The sequence below is a fragment of the Natator depressus genome, chromosome 9 (genome assembly GCF_965152275.1).
Source record: "Natator depressus isolate rNatDep1 chromosome 9, rNatDep2.hap1, whole genome shotgun sequence".
Taxonomy (NCBI): domain Eukaryota; kingdom Metazoa; phylum Chordata; order Testudines; family Cheloniidae; genus Natator; species Natator depressus.
Window position 1 is genome coordinate 26,901,369 of NC_134242.1, and position 20,734 is coordinate 26,922,102.

A 20,734-nucleotide genomic window follows, 5' to 3' on the forward strand; every position below is an offset into this window, starting at 1 on the left:
CTTCTTTTTATAGACTTCCAGTCACAAGGTCAAAACTCTGACAGGTGATCAAAATTCCCTGTCAGGCACTCTGGTGTTAGACCACCAAACACCTGGAGTCAACATTTGAAAAACTGCTTTGCCCTGGGCAGTAGCTGTCTCTTTGTCCAAGGATGCTTCCATTTGAATAGACAACAATCAAGACTTAAAGAACTTTCATTGTTAACTCTCTGCTAGGTGCAAAAATTTCTTCTGAACCCTCTTGTATGTTCCAGCTCAACATGGAGGCTAAAGAGCCACGGTGAACTCACAGAACAGATTTATAATCAAAAGTGTGCTCAGAAAACAAACTGGACTTTGTAGTTTGATATAGATATATGGAGAGTTCATAATATCAAACAGAATTCATAGCTTGTAAGTAAACAGGTTCCCCTGAACTATTACAAAGACATGTTTAGCTTGTTTCTCACAAAGTTGTATTTTTATTGTTTTTCAAAATCTGTATTTATTAATCCTAATCCTCGGTGGCAATATAACAAAATGGTGAGCCATACCATAGTGTCATTTATGTTACTACTGTACAAATCAATTTTTAACTGAGGGAAAATTACATTTTGTTCATTCTTAAAGTTTCAAAATGTAAATTATTAAGTAAGCAGAAACAGAACTGGGAAAATGATATGAAATATTTTGAAATCTACATAAAAGACCAATAAATTGTACAGTAATATAATTTTCTGCTCAACAGTAATAAATCACCACTTCACCTTCTGTTTAAACACAATTAAATGTTTTCAAAGAAAAAAAATACAATCTGGAACATCTTCCGTAATAATAGATATATTACCACAAGTTAGAAAGATATTGATCATATTAGTCTGAACTTCTCAGGAGTTGTACAAAGTAACAACTATATAAAAGCTTTTAAAAAACATTATTTGTAGTTTTCACAAAGTATTTCAATGGATTGAAAGCAGAAGGCTAATGTCTATTTTTTTTAACCAAGTCTCTTTTCCCTCTTTTACAGGAAATAAAAGCAGAAGCATCAAGGCTGTCGCCTGGAATTTGAAACTGTCTGCACAGCTAAGACACACAAGTTTTAACTTGGAGAGCAGAGCGTCTTTCTAAGTACTAAAGCTGGGATGTACAGCTTCCTTCTCTCTCTCTCTCTCTGTTCATCTGAAGGATTTTTACTGAAGTAAGCTACTAAACTAATGCTATCTTCTGAGTCTCAAGCTTAAAAAAAGGAAAGAAAACAAGAGGGGGAAAAGGAACAGCAAATGATGATCTGCCAGCAATATTAACTTCCCATCACAGGAAAGACCTAATATTTCACCATTTTTCAACAGTTGTAAGGTAATTTTCTTTCTCTCAACATATTCTTTTCTGCTCCCTCAAGCTTATGTAATAGCCATTTAATTACAATTGATATGTGCAGCTAAAAATATATTTACATTTTAAAATACATGGTGTTTCATAAATTCCTGTCATACAATCTTTTACTGATGGAAATACAAGTGAGCACCTTTTAATAATGAAGCTATCAGAGAGATGTAAATATCATCTGATAACTCAGAGCATCTAAAGTTATTTATAAACCCCCCACTCCTACTGGGATAATACTGAAGTATAGTAATGTTTATAATTGTATCACTGAAGGGCTTGAAGTTTACTGCTCAGTTAAAACTTGGCTCTTGTAACCTTCCTTATATGGTTTTTCATCCCTCTTTCTAAACATCTTTGGATTACACAGCAGACCATTTCGATCATACTTTTGTGTTAATTGCTGCGAAATCCAATGTTCTTACTTTTGTAAACAACAGGTAAACCAACTACCAAAACAAAGCAGCACTGTGTTAATTTATTTGACAAGTGCACTTTAATTCTTAGTGATAACAGTTCATAGTACATTACTAAATATTGTGAAGGTTGAACAAAGACTTAACATGAGTCCAAGCTACAGGACACTGCCAACACAGCTTAATCTTTGCAGAAAAGTGGGGAGAGACTGCCATTTGTACACATATTATGAAGTACACACTTTATCAACAAGCAAATTAGTGAGGTTCTAATTTTTTCTGATGGTCACAGATCACAGATGTTCCTGTTTGTGACAATATGAAATTTTGAAAATAAAGTTGCATCATATTCAGTTATTTGAAAGGATCTGTTGGTAAATATTTTGACATCTCAAACTAAAGTTTGTTTAAATAAACATTTTTTGTTTATAACACGCTATTAGCTGTTATTAAGGAAATGATTCATAGCAGCATTTCCCATCCTACGTCCTATTTGCCATTCTTCCCTTTTGGCACAGCAAAACTATTTGGGCCGCCTTACAAAGACTAACGAAAGCAATGTACAATTAAAAGTAGTAAATAATAGTAATACTACTTTACACTTTTGTAGGACTTTGCATTTCAGGATCTCAAAGCACTTTAACATACTTGGCTTTTTGGTCTTAAATATCAACAGCTGGGTGTCAGGTCCAGCAACTAATGAACTGGTTGTGCACTCAGCATGGCTTTCACATTTAGAAGTAACGGAGGAGGAAAAGGACCTTGGAGTATTGGTTGATCATAGGATGACTATGAGCTGCCAATGTGATATGGCCATGAAAAAAAGCTAATGCGGTCTTGGGATGCATCAGGAGAGGTATTTCCAGTAGGGATAAGGAGGTTCTAGTACCGTTATAGAAGGCACTGGTGAGACCTCACCTGGAATACTGTGTGCAGTTCTGGTCTCCCATGTTTAAGAAGGATGAATTCAAACTGGAACAGGTACAGAGAAGGGCTAATAGGATGATCCGAGGAATGGAAAACTTGTCTTATGAAAGGAGACTCAAGGAGCTTGGCTTGTTTAGCCTAACTAAAAGAAGGTTGAGGGGAGATATGATTGCTCTCTATAAATATATCAGAGGGATAAATACCGGAGAGGGAGAGGAATTATTTAAGCTCAGTACCAATGTGGACACAAGAACTAATGGATATAAACTGGCCACCAGGAAATTTAGACTAGAAATTAGACAAAGGTTTCTAACCATCAGAGGAGTGAAGTTTTGGAATAGCCTTCCAAGGGAAGCAGTGGGGGCAAAAGATCTATCTGGCTTTAAGATTAAACTCGATAAGTTTATGGAGGAGATGGTATGATGGGATAACATGGTTTTGGTAATTAAATATTCATGGTAAATAGGCCCAATGGCTCCCTCAGAAAATGGACTGTTAGGGGACTTGCAGTTTGGGGTACCACTCCTCCTGGTGCCTAAAGATTTAAGGCCCACAGCAATAATAGGTGACTGCAGGTACTTATGAGGGGTTTTAAAGAGATTGCCTGACTGTGGGGACCATGCAGCAGGAAAACATTTTTCCTTCAATTTTTCCTCCCCACAAGCACTGCAGCTCAGCAGTTGGCGTGAGAGTTCGAAGGTGCCTCAGAACATTAGCCAGTGAGTTGGCCGGATAGAGTACTGAAGACAGGAAGCAGCTCTAGAGATGCCTCCTGCCCCCAGATCGCAGCTGGAATCCTCTTCTACCTTCTTGCTGAAGTTGATGGGGTAAGGTAGAATCTGAAGCCAGTCTACAGTGACAAAGCTGGGGCAGAGCAGATCCTCGCCCACCCACTCCCATCCATGAGTGGCAGCAGCCAGCAGGAGAGATGATCCAAAAGTTCTTCCTCCTTCCCTCCCTCCCTCCCGCCGCACTCGGAAGGGAAAGCCTCTAGTGGCTGCTGCATGTCTAAGGAGAGAGACAAGTCAGAGCATAGGAAGACAGGGGAAGAATGACCTTTAGAAGAGGCACAAAGTGAGGTCAAGAAACAGCACTGAGAGAGGTGATCAGCAAGAGGGGGCAGCAGCAAGAAAGACATCACAGGAGCAGTGGGGGGAGGAGCAGTGGGGGGAAAAGAACAATAGAGGGAGACCGGGGCAACAACAGGCAACCGGGAAGGGAAATAAAAATAATCAGGTGAGGAGATAGGTCCATAGCTGCCTAAAAGTCCTAGGATGGAGGACTCAGGTAGGAGAGAGGAAAAAAGTTAGTAGATAATTTACTGAGCACTATATATGGTTTCCTTTTAGCAGCTAATCCATTTATCACTGATAACTAAATTTGTAGCCAAAAGCAACTAACATAAGCAATCCCATCCCTGTATTAAAAAAAAAAAAAAAGAGAAGAACATTTTCCTTCCCCCATTTGAAAACTGCGGTTTGGAGAGATCACTATACAGACAAAAAATGAAATGACAGCCCTGTATTGCCCCTGAATTCATCATTTGTGCTGTTGTGAGTTAGCAGTTGTGGCCAAAGACCTATAATCCACAACTGTGTGGAGTGCATTATTGCGGTCATCCACAAGGTGGTATTTGCAGAGATACAGTAGTTGGTTAGAGTCTGCGTAGCAATTCCCCACAGAACATAAGTACTAGGAAACCACTTGGAAAGATCATGCATCTCCAAAAGGAATAATCTGTGGGGCATATTCAGAGAGGAAACTCTTGGTGCGTCTTATACCTTCTTCTGACTCCCAACCCTCTGTCTGTGTGTCAGACCAGTTTAGACTCAACATCCATTTACTGATACCAGTGTGTAATTTACCCACACCCCTAGCACATCACCTCTTTGACCCTGCGAGTCAAAAGAGAGGAGAGGCAACAAGGTTGTAAGAGGGCTTAAATTCCTTAGCCTTCACCGTATCTAAATTTAAACTTTTTTTTTACTTTCATCTTGCTTCTTGAAACTCAAGCTTCTCCAACTTACCAATGTCTAAGAGAGTCTAACTGGGTCTAAGGGTGCCTATCTCTGTCTGAACTGATCGTGGTTGAAATTACTCTAAATTATTGTTAGAAAAACAGCCTCTGAATTTAACGCTGTATCTGCAGATCTGTCATCCATGGTGTGGTGATAAATACCCAAGACATTATGCTAGCATAAAAACCAACAACATTCATATACATAGAATAACCAGAATACAATGTAGGTAGATTGATTTAAATCACTAGTTTTAATTATGATTTAAATCAGCAAGCACAAAACCTTGATTAAAATAATTGATTTTAATCATATTTTGCATTTGTACTTTTTAGTTATTTTCCTAAAGAAAGGTTGATTCTCATGAGTTGGTAACCATTAAAATATGTTGATTTTCAACTAAATATAACCTTTATACTAAATTTGGTGCTTCTTTTTGCTAATCAAAAGGGTCTATATATCTTTACACATTTAAATAATTATACAGTTAACTTACATTTATTCAGATTAATTTTTACATTTTTATGTTAGAAAATGGTGGATGATGCATTTCTTATTTACTAGATTAATTTTTTGTGATTTGTGTCAGTCTCTATTTGGATGGAAATTCAAAAGGAGCATTTTTTTTAATTAAATGAAACAACCTTAAACATGCTGGATACATAACTTTTTTCTTTATCAAAACATGTTCTGCATTTAAAACTAACTGCTTTATTAAATAAAGGACGTATTATCTATAGTTACTGAATTGGACTGATTGTTTCTTCCAAGATTTTAGAGCTAATAGATTTGATCCTTTTACACTTTGCTTTTATTAATAGATTGGAATAAGAAAACAAGCTTTCCTGCTTTTTCAACTCCCAAGAGGCTTCTTAACTTTGAATGAATTAGTCTTTGAACTGAACTAGCTGAATAAACTGAAATGAAAAAGATATCCTTTCTGAACCTGCAGAACATGCTACTATTGTCAAAAGCTAGGTTAGCACTTCAACAAACTCAGGGTACAGGTGCTTAGCCAGTGACTTCCACTAGTTCTGTGATTTGACTTGCTATCAAATGTGGCAGCAAATATGTTCTGCTTAATATAATTTTTAAACGTTTTAAATGAGTTTAATTGTAATAGGTTTATGCCTTAACATAAGTTGTCAATTTCAAAATTAATGTAAATAGATTAAATTTTAAAAAAATAAACCTGTATTTTAATTTAAAAATCCAATTAAAAATTATATCAGTGATGTTTATCCACCCTGAATAAAATGAATGCTGCAGTTCTCTGCCTGATAAATGATAACCCTGCATCCTTTGTTTTAACAGGGGGAAAAGATATCAAAGTACAAATGAATGCCAAATACAACTTCAGCTATCCTGGAAATGAAAGCAACTGCAACAGTGATAACAAAATCAGTCAAGTTCTCTTTCCCTTGCTCTACACTGTTCTCTTTCTCGTGGGCATTGTCATGAATGGCCTGGCGATGCGGGTGTTTTTTCAAATCTCCAGTAAATCTAATTTCATCGTCTTCCTTAAGAACACAGTCATTTCTGACATCCTCATGATCCTGACCTTTCCATTCAAAATTCTCAGTGACGCAAAAATGGTGCCTTGGGCACTGAGGGGATTTGTATGCCAGGTCACACAGGTCATATTTTACTTCACCATGTACATTAGTATTTTGTTTCTGGGTCTAATAACTATTGATCGCTATCAGAAAGCTGCCAGACCATTTAAAACATCAAGCACTAGCAGCCTGTTAGGTGCTAAGATTCTGTCCATGGTAATATGGATATTAATGTTTATTCTCTCACTACCTAACATGATTCTGACAAACAAAAAACCCACACGTAAAACAGTGAAGAAATGTGCTCACTTGAAATCAGAGTTTGGGTTAGTATGGCATGAAATTGTGAACTACATTTGCCAGTTTATCTTCTGGGTTAATTTGGTCATCATAGTTGTATGTTACATACTCATAACAAAAGAACTGTATAAATCATATAAAAGAACAAGATGCACAGGGAAGGTATCCAGAAAACCTGTAAATATTAAGGTATTTATCATTATTGCAGTGTTCTTTATTTGTTTTGTGCCATTCCATTTTACTAGAATTCCCTACACCTTGAGCCAAACAAGAGATGTTTTTCAATGCTCTGCTCAGAACATATTGTTCTATATAAAAGAGAGCACCCTCTGGTTGACATCTTTAAATGCGTGCCTAGATCCATTCATATATTTTTTCCTTTGTAAGTCCTTTAGAAAATCCTTGATAAACATGTTGCACAAACGCACCAAGGAGCAGAACAATGGAGCTGGTAGTGATGAGACGCCAATGTAAGGCTACAACATTGGGTAAATAGCAAATAATATAGGTATTTACATGCTTATTAATAATAAATACCCAGGTCTTACTCCAATAAAATCAATGGCTAACTCCCACTTACTTCTCTGGGAACTGAATCTGTGTTGTTTGAATCTAGGTTCTATGACAGAAGCGCACACGCACACTGGAACAGAGGAACTACTGGTTATAGCCCCAATGCAGCAAAGTGGTTAAGTGTATGCTTAGTTACATACAAGCAGTCTCACGAAAGTCAGTGGGAATACTCTTGTGCTTGAGTTTTAAGCACATGTTGGATCCAGGCCTGAATGCTTATTAAAACAATTATAAAGGGGGGAAAAACAGCTTTTTAGTCATAGAATACTATAGATGAATTTATAAACTGTGAGGGCTCAGCAGAGAAATGGTGAAATCCTAGCTCTCTTGAAGTTGGTGACAAAGCACGCTGACTTCAAGTGGGAGCCAGGATTTCACCCATACCAATTAAAATCTGAAAAATGCAACTAAAGAAAATACCAATAAGCCAGACATATTTTTGAAAAAGAAAGCTATCACCTTGCATCCGAATGCCAAACAACTAAACATAGCGGGGGGGAAAGCTATTTATGTTTGTTGAATTAGCAGAATGAACATTACACTTCTGGCATCATACATTTGCATTTTTAAAGTTGCTGACCACTTTATTAATAACTGTATCCAGAAATAATGTATATTAAGCAAATCTATTTAGACTGAAGTTAAACCTTTGAGTACCCCAGAACACACACTGAAAGACCAATCAAAGAACCACAGTTTTACAGTGAGCAATATATAAATGACCATTTTCAGTAAAACTAATTTTACACCAATAAAAATCCCTGGGTTTCATGGGATAGAAGCAATGAAAGGGTTAAACCAATTATGAGAGTTAACATCAGCTTTTGTTTTCATTATACTAGATTTCTAGCTATGCTTTTTAGTTACAGCTATGATGCATTTTTAGTTTGGGAAATCAGGAATGCAATTTTCAGTAACAATTGTGTACATAATTCTGACTGCAGATGGCCCTAGGTTGCCATGAACAACCACTAGCAGACTTACTGCTGATACAACTACTAACCAGACCCTGAGTCTGAAAAATCTTTCACTAACATGTAAGGCTCTGATCCTACAAACAGATATTGCCTTCTGTATACTTTCTATCGCCACTGCAAGCACACACAGGAGTAACTGTTTGTAGGATGGAGGCCAAATACTATATAACTTGTTAAAATGTTCTTCACTTGTATATAAATTTTAGTACTGAACTTGTAATACATGTTTTATGGTTTATTCTGTTGATCCAATAAATCATACCAACTGTAATTATACATACGCCTGGAAGGATTAGATTTTTATGAGTCAACGTCAATTTCACCATAAACATACAAAATGATGAAAAATATTTTCATTGATAATAACCAAAATGTGCACACAGGCAAAGTAAGATTTTAAGGACAAAATCCAGTGATTTAGGTTTTTGAATTAGGCATGTTACAAATGCACTAGCAAATGAATAGTAAAAACTGGTATGATTTGTTGATTTAAAAGATATTTGCACTGTATATTTTGACATGTGATGTTGACCATTTTTGTTCTAATAGTTATACAGCTAACTTTTTGAATCTCAGTGTCTACTGTCATTACATTGTCTGATGACCCCCAATTTCCTGTAACTGTGAAAATTTAAATAGATAAATATCAGAAAAGATACTTAAAAATAATCAATATTATGTGCTGAAATTGCAATAAAAACTGAATTCTGCCAAGCCTAATTATAAAGTGTAGTTACTAATAATTTAAGTGATGTCTTAATTTCTCCTCCCTCTAGTTGTACAATGAAATTCAGAAGAAAATATGGGTAGCTCTTTGGAGAGGGGGATATGTCATTTACTTTAGTTTACTATTCTTAGATGGATCTGGCAGTTCAAGTTACTTTCTGAAACTCCAGATTTCTCAATGATCTGTTAAACAACATTTACTTCCATTTTTGTGTGCACACCTGTGTTCCCTCTAAGCTGCATGGTTGCACAGCGGCCGAGGAGTGATTCAAGTGCCGCGCACTTGATTAGCAGAGCCGCACACATCTGGCAGTGTGTGTTCAGCTGCCCCTCCCCCTCCCTGCTTTGCAGCCACATTGCTCCTGCAGTTGCTCCAGGGATCCTCCCGCTGGCTGTGCAGAGCAGGGGGGAGGAGGTGCTGAAATCAGGTTGTCCCCCATTCCCTGCCCCTGTACCCCATCTCCACAGAGCAAGGGAGGGGGACAGGGCTCAGGATTTGCAACAGCTCTGAACGAGCCTTCCGGGCAGTGAGTGCCTTGAAGAGACAGAGTGCGGTCTCTCAGTCTTCCCCAGCAGCCTGCACGCACGCACACACACACACACACACACACAGAGTCTCTCCCCCTCCCACCTGCCAATGTACCCCATCCCCCCAGAGCCAGGGAGGGGACACATGGCTCAGGAGCAGGACAGCTTTCAGTGCATGCCTTAAAGAGACAGCACATGACATCTCTCAGAAATTTCCCCAGCAACCAGCGCACACACAGGCCCTGTCTACGCTGGCAAGTTTCTGCGCAGTAAAGCACCTTTGAACACTGTCACTCCCGAGGGGTACACACTGTCAAGCCACTTAGTGCGCAGAAACTGCGCACTTGTAGCACTGTAAAAAAGCCACCCCAACGAGAGGAATAGCACTTTCTGCGCCAGGACTACAGCATTGTGGTGCCAGCGTAGACACCCTGGTCAATTGCAGCGCTGCGACTGGCCTCCAGGAGGTGTCCCACAATGCCTGTTTCCCTCTCTCTCTGGTCATCGGTTTGAACTCTACTGCCCTGCCCTCAGGTGACCAACGCTCATCCCTACCCCGTAAATTCCTTTGGAATTTTGAACGTCCCCTTCCTGTTTGCTCGGTGGTGCGTACAGTGGTCTCAGTGCATCTTTCCAGATGGCCATGCCTGCTCCATGCACCAGGCGATCCCCCGCTTGGAGCAATGCCGAGCTGGTGGACCTCATCAGCATTTGGGGAGAGGAGGCTGTCCAGACCCAGCTGTGCTCCACCCATAGGAATTATGATACCTATGAACAGATTTCACAATGTATGACAGAAAGGGGCCATGACCGGGACACACTGCAGTGCAGGGTCCAAGTGAAGAAGCTGTGGAACACCTACCACAAGGGGTGAGAAGCTGTGCCCATGAGTTGCCAATTCTACAAAGAGCTGGACGTGATACTCAGTGGCGACCTCACCTCCACTACAAAGGGCCCTGTGGATACTTCGGTGGCTTACATGCCAGTCGAAACTGGACCGAGCCAAGAGGAGAAAATCTTGGATGAAGACTGGAAGGGTAGGGGGACCCAGAGGCAGAGGATGACTATGAGGTCAGAGATGCATGCAACCAGGAGCTCTTTTTACCCCAGAGGAGGCTAGCCAGTCGCAGCTGTCAGAGGTTGGCGAAGCGCAAACAGGAGAGGAGGCCCCGGAAAGTGAATCTGATTTTGGGAATCGCTGAAATGAGTTGTTGCGGGCAGGAGGGTTGCAGAACACAGACTAGGCATGCGGTGGGAGACAAGCCTGAGCGGTGGAACAGGCTGTTGATTGACTCCCTCATGTCACAGGAATCTCCCTCAGATCTCCAGGAAACTCTCATGCAGATACTGGGCAATTCACTGCTGCAGGTTCTTCAGCAGAGTTGCTTTGTTTCTTGCCCCGTTAACGGTAACTTTCCCGCATCACTGTGCTATCACGGGAGGGTGAGGGGAGACCATTGCTGCACACAGGTGAGCCGCATAAGGGCCAGGGATGAAGGCACAGCCTTGGAGAAAATCGTCCCTTGATTCCCTGCTCACCCCCAGCAGCGAGGTATCATCCCTAATGGGGGAGGGATAACTCAGTGGTTCGAGCATTGGCCTGCTAAACCCAGGGTTGTGAGTTCAATTCTTGAGGGGACCATTTAGGGATCTGGGGCAAAAATTGGGGATTGGTCCTGCTTTGAGCAGGGGGTTGTACTAGATGACCTCCTGAGGTCCCTTCCAACCCTGATATTCGATGATTCTATGATCACATCCTGTGGAAAGTGTGGGGACAGGAATGATTATCAGGCCCCCTCTACAGTGCTGGCTCTTCCAAAGAGCCACATGCCCAGTGTACAGTAGGGTCCAGGAAGAGTGATTTACCCTGCCCCTGCAGCTACTTGCCATTTTGGGGGTCTTGTGGCTCATGCGTGCTTGCCCGGGGTCAGCCAGTTAGTGACAGGTATAAGAGTACTGGCTGTGTTTTAAATCACTGAATCAGTGTTCTCTATGTTGCAGACAACACTGTTTCTGTAAAATGCTGCATTTAAACTTCACAGAGATTACCTTGGGAGCCCAGCCTCCCTCTTTGTTATCGCCGGTTGAGCAGAATTAGGAAGCAGCCAAGAACTAAGGAGAACTTTCTGCATTTTGTCCTTCCCCCCAAGCGGCGGGGCAACAAGAAGAGGGACCGAAAGGAGAACGCAGTACGCCAGAATGAAGCCACAGAGCGGCTCTTCAAGTTTATGGAGCACCACGCAGACATGCTCCAGGCGATACTAGCTCTTCAAACTGAGCAGCTCCACGCCCGCCCTCCCCTGCAGCCGCTGTCATAAAACTCTTTCCCATGCGCCCCCCAGACACTGCCAACACACTCTTATCAATCTCCTGGCTCCAGTGTATACCCGCAGCATTCCACTCCTCCCCCCTTACAGTCCAGCCCTGCGGACTCCCAGTACCCACTGCACTCAACACCCGTCCCTCTGCAGTTTGGCCCTGCTGAAGCACAGTACCCGCTGCACTGTACTCCAAAGGAGAAGGTTGGATATGGTCCCTGGACATACACAAATCTTTAGCCATCCCAGGACCCTTCCTCCTCCTGGGACCTTCCCCTCACTGCTGATGCTTTTTTTGTTTGACTCTCTCCTCCGGTTGTTGTCTTTTAATAAAAGAATTGTGTTGGTTTGAAAGCAATCTTTATTCTATTAATTGAAAGCAGAATGAGGACTGCAAAGCAACATACAATTATGTTAAACCCACATATTGCATCATCTGCACCAATCACCTCCTAGCATTACAAGCACTGCACTCCCGAGCATTGCAACAAATATCAGTGGCTTTCAGCTTCAAATTACTGCCTCAAGGATTCCCTGATCCTTATGGCCCCATGCTGCACCCCTCTAATAGCCCTGGTCTCTGGCTGTTCAAACTCAGCCTCCAGGCTCTGAGCCTCTGCAGTCCAGCCCTGGGTGAAGCTTTCACCCTTCCTTTCACAAATACTATGGAGTGTACAGCACATGGCTATAAGCCTAGGAATATTGTCATCTGCCAGGTCCAGCTTCCCATAGAGACAGCGCCAGTGGGCTTTTAAATGGTCAAAGCACACTCAACAGTCAGTCTGCAGTTGCTCAGCCTGTTGTTCTACCGCTCCTTGCTGCTGTCAAGCTGCCCAGTGTATGGTTTCATAACCCATAGCATTAAGGGGTAGGTGAGGTCTCCCAGGATCACAGTGGACATTTCAACTTCCCCTACGGTGATCTTCTGGTCCGGGAAGAAAGTCCCGGCTTGCAGCTTCTTGAACAGGCCAGTGTTCCGAAAGATGCGTGTGTCATGCACCTTTCCAGACCAGCCTATGGTAATGTCTGTGACACACCCATGGTGATCCACAAGCACCTGGAGAACCATTGAGAAATACCCCTTGCGATTAATGTACTCTGTGGCTAGGTGATCTGGTGCCAGAATTGGAATATGCGTGTCATTTATTGCCCTGCTGCAGTTAGGGAAAGCCCATTTGTGCAAAGCCATCCACAATGTCACGCATGTTGCCCAGAGTCATGGTCTTTCAGAGCAGGATGCAACTAATGACCCTGCACACTTCCATCAACACGACTCCAATGGTCGACTTTCCCAGTCCGAACTGGTTAGAGACCAATCGGTAGCAGTCTGGAGTAGCCAGCTTCCACAGTGCAATTGCCATGCACTTCTCCAACAGCAGGGCAGCTCTCATTGTCATGTCCTTGCGCCGCAGGGCTGGGGCGAGCTCATCACACAGTCCAATCAATGTGGCTTTCCTCATGCAAAAGTTCTGCAGCCACTGCTTGTCATCCCAGACGTGCATCACGATTCGATCCCACCACTCAGTGCTTGTTTCCCGAGCCCAAAAGCAGCATTCCACTGTGGTCAGCACCTCCGGGAATGCCACAAGCAATCTCATGTCATAGTCACTACGTGTGGCGAGATCAATGTCGCACTTCTCTTACCTTTTTAGTTTAAGGAATAACTCCACTGCCACTCATGACGTGTTGGTCAGAGGAAGCAGCATACTAGTTAATAGTAGGGATCCATTCCTGAAACCCCCAGAAAGGCAGGGTGCACAATACACAAACCATTGAAAGATGGCGCCAAATGTGGACAGAAGCACAGGGATTGCTGGGATAAGAAGCAATGCATCACGGGACACTGGGACAGGACCCAGGATGCCCCACAACCCCCTCCGCCTTCCCACAACTCTTAATGGCAGAAGAGAAAGAGGTGCTCTGTGGGATAGCCCAGAGTGCAACACTCCGAATACCACTGCAAGTGCCGCAAGTGTGAACACGCTATTGTGCAAGCAGCTAACAGTGTGAACACACAACAGCGGTTTTCCTTCAGCGCTCTGAGTGGCGCTGTAACTCTGCCAGTGTAGACATGCCCACAGTCTCTGTGTCACACACACTGTCGCACACAGTCTTTCATACTGACCTCCCAACACATACTTGTATTATTATTGTTGTTACTTTTTGGTATTCTTTCAAAGTGTGTTATTTAGTTTTTTGACTGGTCTATGCACTTTGCAATTTTTATTTCTCGCTTTCTACTCAAAGAATTAAATTTAAGTGTGAGTTCTAAAATGCCTAAAATGTCCTGGCTGGAGTAATTATCCCTATGGTAACTTTTTAAAAATATATATTATATCTAGCTTTTTTGTTTCCACTGGTGGCGCACATTACTTCATTACACATAACAAAATGTATTACGCACACGGATGGAAAAAATTAGAGGAACCATTGGTGCACACTCATGCATACACACAGTTTTAAACGTCCTCCCTGAAGCTACAGGCACTCAAGGCAAGCACAGGTAAAATGTACATTGTAAAACAGGCAATACGAAGACCAGAGTAATTAAAAGCAGGGAAGGGTAAGACCAGAGTAATTAAAAGCTGGTGAGATGGGACAGGGTGGGGTGCGAGGGAAGCAATCTATGACACGAGAACTGATTAGTTCTTCTGGTCCACTGGCTGGTGCACTGAATGGGAAAACCCAACACTCTGCCTACTCCCCACCCACCTGCACAGGATGGGTAATAGCAACGCCACGGAAGCTGTTCTCCCTCCTACACTGCTACCAACAATGCAGGTAGCAGGCACAGGGAAGAAAAGGGCACACCTTGCACCATTCCTTACATCCCTACAGAGGTGTATTAGACCAGTCACAATCTAGCCTTTAACTGGTATCTTTTCACAATTCTCTAAATGATTTCTATTGGACTGTTTTGCAAAATAAACTGTAAAAACCTAGACAGGTAGAGTCTTGCTAGGCAGAGGTGCAGAGAAGAATATTCCATTGCACATCTGAAGAGGATCTTTCCACTATTTTACCATGGTGAGGACTTTTTGTAGGAGTATGACGATCACGTCCATGCAGTGTCTGCTGGGCGGATAGACTGATTTCAACTACCCTTGCATGGAGTGAAAGTGAAGTCTGGCATGCTGTGTGACAGAAGTCCATGAGGCTCTGTGTTCTAGAAGCCAGACATATTCTCACTGATTCTTGGGTGGGCTTGAAATTGATTGATGTTTGAAATCTCTCTTGTGGGAGGCAAGTCTCACCATCTCGGCGTAAAACAGTGCTACCGTGAACTCTGCGCTCTGAGTTGGAGTCAGTGTGGATTTCTGCCTGTAGACTATGAAATCCAGTGAGACAAAGAGCTTTAGAATTATTGGAATTGAGTTGGTCAGCTGTTGCGGTGATCCTCCTTGAGGAGGGAAGGCAGTCCTGCCAGGCGTACCCTGTCTTTATATAGGGAGGGCTGGGGGTTTTGTAGTCACCTCTAAGTTTTTCATTCAGAGGGGACTCCTGTACCAGGCCCATTGATAAGTCACAGGACACTGTGTAAAGTTTCAATACTGAGACAGTCAGTACTGAGACAGCAGGTATTGCAGAGGTAATCGGTACTGAGGCGGAAGGTACTGCTACAATAACAGAAGGACTCAATGCAGGGCTTGGTGCCATGGGGTTAGTACTGAGGGTAGCATGGTCTGCTGATTTAGAAGTTACTGTATGCGCTGCCTTGAAAGTCAATGCCAGGGTACCAAAATGGGCTCTCCCAGCATATTGGTCCTTGGAAGTAGGAGCCCGAGATGAGTCATGCAGCTAATGACCCTTCAGTCTCTTGCTAGGTGACAGAGAGGAAATCTGCATGTGTGCTCATCCTTACAACATTGCTTCTATCTGCCCCTCTCAAATGTCAGTGCCGACGTAGGAGTGGACGAATGGTGCCTATGAGTGGATGTGGCCCAGAACTTCAAAGTGTTACCAGGTTCAACAGGGCACTTACTAAGAGAATGCCTGCATCAACTTCTTTAACCAGAATAGGTTTCAGGTTTGCCTCCCTCATTCTCTGGTAAACTTGGGAAAAGTGCAACTAACAGAGCATGACAGTGGGACATCTCCAAGACACAGCAGGCACAAAGTGCACCCGTGGCTGATGGGCACTGAAGCACCACATGAGGGACAGATCTAAATTCCTGGTGATTTCATTTCTGCCCTTACTCTGGGGTGGTCCTATAATAACTCAACTTTCTAGTCTATATACACTGTACTTATTTAACCAATCGACCTAAAAAGAAAACTACACTATCACTGACTGTGCTAATACATCATTCAGTGTGCAGAGTAAGCAGATACTGCAAGGGATCGATCTCTCTCTGCCTTGGGTGGTAAGAAGGAACTGAGGGGTGGTTTGGCCCACTCTGCCCTTTATGACCTTGGGTGGGGAGAGGGGCACTTAGGGCACAGGCATGATCCCAACAGACACTGCTGCCCAAAAGAACACAATCGTTTTAGCATTTGGCACCTCGGCACCAAGAATGGTATCTGTGTGAACAATCACTCCAAGTAGCACTCACAGTTTCTCAGAGGAACACTGTGCCTAGCTACTGTACATCAGCTGTGAGAAAGCACTTCGAAGCAGAGTATCCAGAAATTTCTAAAAGCAGCACAGAGAGGGTTAAATAGAAAACACCATGTATTCAGAATTGTGATCCAGCCACAAACCACAAGGACCATGCAAATAAAAATGGAGTACCATGCAGACCCAGGATGATAAGCACAGAAGGTGGCATCTCTGCAGGCTGCTAAGTTCCATATTGCCCTCAGGGAAATAACAGTAGCTAACAACAAGTCATTTCCACTGTGGAAGATTTGGGAGATCAATAAGTCTGTAAAGAATCTATTAGCACAATGGACTTCATACGTGAATGACAGATCTTTAAAACTACACTTTTCTCTGACGCACACAGCACATGGCTCCACAGTATTTACACTTACGAAGTCAGGAGGTTTAAACAGTGACTTCACCACAGAAGCTGTGGAGTCAATGCTCTTAAAGGGCAGTTTACTATCAAGTTCAATGGGAATTTTGACATTGGCTTCCATGGAAGCAGAATAGGATTATTAAAAAGAAATGCATGCATCACAACGGACATTACAATAACTTCAAATAGAGGTTGCCCACATTAGTGACAACAAATTGATTAACTGGGTCTCACATGGCACTGTCCTGGGGAAGTAGTTATCTAGCTAAGAAGTAGGAGTGCTGAGAGGGGCTGAGTCAGCCTTTGAAAGATCTGAATGAGCAGCAGCGTCCATACCGATGCATATCAATGGTCAAGTTTAGGCTCACTCGTGCAGTATCAGCAAAAATATCTCAGTGAAGAAAGTATGATTTCACAGCATGATTGAAGGCTGCTTATGGCCTACATTTAAAAATAAAGCCAACTCACGATAAGTAAACTCTAGTTGGAGTGATTATTCAGCAGACTTTAATGCCCAGTCCTTCACTGCAATGTTAAAAAGGTTATTCTTGCCTCTGGTTCCCTTCACTCTCTGGAGACAATTTCCCATGCCACGCAGTTATCGAATAGAGTTCACACACATGACCGTGCAACTCTCATGATTTTGTAGTTGAGCAAATCTGTGGTTCTTTGTGCTTACTTAAGACAGGATTTCCTATTACTGGTGAAATAGTTATGGGAACCCCTGATAGTCATGGGCAACGTAACAATCAGGAAACGTTTCACTTAAAGACCTTTTAGCACTGTGTTGAAATATACAGGAATTCACACACAAAAACTAATACTAATGTTGTAGTGAGAGTCCGATTATTATGTTGGAAAACATTCCACATACTGAGAGAAGGGAGGACAGAACAAAGGTAATAACTTCAAACACCACACTGATTGTCAGAGGCTTTGCATATAGAGGAGGGCCAGCATGTTTGGCTATATTGCTGTTTTCAGCAGCTTGATCCAATAAGTGCTTCTCTCTAACAGAAGGGAAGACAAGAATGCATACAGTACTAGCTTTCCTAAACATCAGGTGGGAAAGGGGAAGGAGAGAGACAAGAAAAAGGGAAGTGGGGATGTTGGTTGATGGACCCACTGACCACACTCTCCAAAATCTTTGCTCCAAACTTCTGTCAGAGAAGCTACTGCACAGCAATCCTTTGTCGTATACAGGGGTACATCTGCACAGTCTACATAACACACTAAATCTGGACTTTGACTCAGATTTAAGCCAAAGACCCCCTTTCCATTCACACAGAAATTAGTCTGACTAGGCCCAGGAACCCTTCTGGACTCAAGCCTGCCGTCAGAGTGGTGCTGTGACCCGGGACAGAGCCCAGACATTTTGCAGTGTGGACGCCGCTCAAGTCCAGATCACCAGACTTGGGTCTGGAGAGTCTGACAATGCTATCCCACAATCCCCAGCTTCCCAGCCCCAGCTTCCCAGCCCTTCACATCCAAAACTTGGCACTCACTGCCCCAGAACCCGAAGCAACCTCCTGATTCAAATGCAACCTCTTGGCATTTGACCCTTCATTTCATGCGGACTGCTCAACTGGAAACAACACAGTCGGTCAACACTAATGTGCATTAGCTATGCCCAGCAGCAAGATGGAGTCTGACATCAAAAGCACACAGCTAGTTGACCAAAGGAACATAGCTGGCTTCTATTTAACCTCAGTTATCAAGCAAGCAATACACTTGACTTCACCAAGAGCACAAGGAATGATCATGTCTATAAAATTATATTGGCACGACTGGCAGCATTAGAGATCGACTGGACAGCAGAAGAATACAGAGAGTGAATCATGTGGCTGAAGACAGACTACCACGGAGTCAAGGATACCAGCTCATGGGCCTATGAAGTTATTAATATAAACTGGGATTTTTGTGATTTTCTATTCAGGGCAGAAACCACACCACTTCTCTATTGACCTTCTGCCTCCCGCTGCTCCCCACCCCCGACGCCACATAGTTTCAAAATGCACACGGCGAAAAGAGGAAAAATGTTAAACAAGCAGTTACCCATGAAATTTTTACTAGTTACTCATTGACTGTTATAAGTGTGGGTTTGGACTCCACAATTCACAGCCTCACATACCCCTCCCACATAATACCACATGCCTTATAAATCCGCACCCAAACTGTCCTAGACTGCCCATGAACTGAGTCCCTAAAAACCTGGCTCTTATGAGTGCAAACCAAGTCACATTATGCATCTGATCCATCGCTTGCTTTAATGTCTGAGTCCAAGTTACAGCAAAGGGTGGCTGGCTGACTGTATTAGGGATCCCAATGGCTGGCCGTCAGTCAGGGGTTGTCTAGGGACACAGTGTGCTCGTAAGGAGGCTGTACTGTGTCTTCATGCTAAATCAGTAGAAACTTTCACCCATTACTGGTTGGTGATGAAAGTGAACTTCTCACAGAGTAGGAACTCCAGACAGTCTTATGTTCTGGGACAGGGCATTCTTATTTGGGCTGCCTCTAACTCTCAAGCCCCCTCCATTCCATGACATGCTGTTGGGTCTCCAGATGCCTAAACAGCTCCTTACCATACATAGATGGCTGGCCCCAAACAGGAGTTCGTACTTCCACTCGGGGACCTCCAGAAGGTCAGTGTTCTCCAGAGCCTACCCTGCCTGACTGGACCGAACAATCATCGCTAGTAACTAGACCTCTCATAAGTGTGCCCCAAACACACTTCCCCCGCCCACCCCGAAGAGGATATAGAAATAATTTGAATTGAATTTTCAATTTGTCTCTTACCATGATGTCTGCTAGTTTTTAATGCTGCTCAAAAGGATATCCAAAATGATAGTGTTTTTGGTGTGAATAGAACAGAATACATCCCATTGATAAATTCTGATCTTGAATTAAAGCAGCCCCTTTCATAAAGTGTGAAATGTATTTATCATCGTGCTCAAATAATAATTTTCTCTCTCTCTCTCTATTTTCAAGGCCCTTCCAAACACATGGTATCAGGAGCCTGTGGGTGCAGACTAATCTACTGTGTGGTAAGAAAAAGAGTGTGAGATGAGCTGGTAGGAGACCTGCTACATAAAATTAATTAGCAGGTACAGAAGGACCACGTGGATTACCAAAAGCATAAGGATGCATGCAGGGTGGAGAGACACACAGAGGCTGCCCAGCATGAGGAGAACTGGCAGACAGATTCATGGAACATGACTGCAAGCTGAGGGAGGAAGACAGAGCACAGCAGCAGGAGCTGTTCAAGCAATTACTTGCACTCATGGCTACCTGACTGCAGGCTCAAGTGCCACCTTCAGCTCCTGCACCTGACCCACAGCCTGAGTCTCCTCTCCATTATTGTGCCCTGCAGAGGATTTCTGGTTCTTATGACATGTAAATACTCATGTAAAATAAAATGTTGAATTTGCACACAAGGCTGCAACCACAAGTTTTATTAAATGTAATACTAAAAGTGGCACAAACTTTCATGAGTGTCATCCCATGCCCAATCTCAAACTTTCGTAATAAAAATTTATAAGCTCATCACAGTATTCCATAAACTGTAAATGGCAGTACCTTGCCAGTATGGATACAACGCATAACCCATCTCTAGAATTCATAATGCACAATACCAACACATTTACAAAAATCTTCCCACTGCTGGCCCACACTCATACACAGAGCAACCTCAAATACCATTTCATTTTCCCTCATGCATGGGACAGTGAAAGCAAAGTAAGCATGCACTAATCATGACAGGTGCACTGTCTGACTGTGTATACTGGTTCAGCAATCCAGCAGTGCCCCAAGTCCATTCCTGGTGAAAAGATTCCCCCGTCTCCTCTCAGACATTGGGCAGAGTGCAGTAAGCCACAATAATGCTGACTGCATTAATGACACTGGCATCCAGAGGTTGTGAAAGCAGTGCCAATGGGATTTCAGTCTGCTAAATGCACATTCCATCACCATTCTACAGGTACTGAATATATATAGTTGAACCTTCTTTTGCCAGGTCATTTGAAAACAGCGTATGGCTTCCAAAGCCATGTCAACAGGGGATAGGGTCCCCTAG

General features: G+C 42.8%; 2 protein-coding genes across 4 annotated transcripts in view; one reads left to right on the forward strand and one right to left on the reverse strand.

The window, feature by feature from the left end:
• The window catches only part of MED12L (mediator complex subunit 12L), a 328,770-nt gene that overhangs the window by 98,276 nt on the left and 209,760 nt on the right, over positions 1–20,734 (reverse strand). The window lies entirely within an intron of this gene.
• P2RY12 (purinergic receptor P2Y12) lies at positions 1,099–19,886 on the forward strand. 3 transcript variants are annotated; one of them, XR_012640966.1, is made up of 2 exons: positions 1,099–1,335; positions 19,651–19,886. XR_012640966.1 is itself a non-coding variant. In XM_074963769.1 (2 exons), the coding sequence occupies exon 2, from the start codon at positions 6,061–6,063 to the stop codon at positions 7,051–7,053; it is 993 nt and encodes a 330-aa protein (XP_074819870.1). In that variant the 5' UTR covers positions 1,322–1,335; positions 6,038–6,060; the 3' UTR covers positions 7,054–8,836. The 3 variants fall into 3 exon arrangements, 1 of the variants encoding a protein (XP_074819870.1); XR_012640965.1 differs by lacking the exon at positions 19,651–19,886 and adding an exon at positions 3,370–4,449; XM_074963769.1 differs by lacking the exon at positions 19,651–19,886 and adding an exon at positions 6,038–8,836 and having other exon boundaries at positions 1,322–1,335.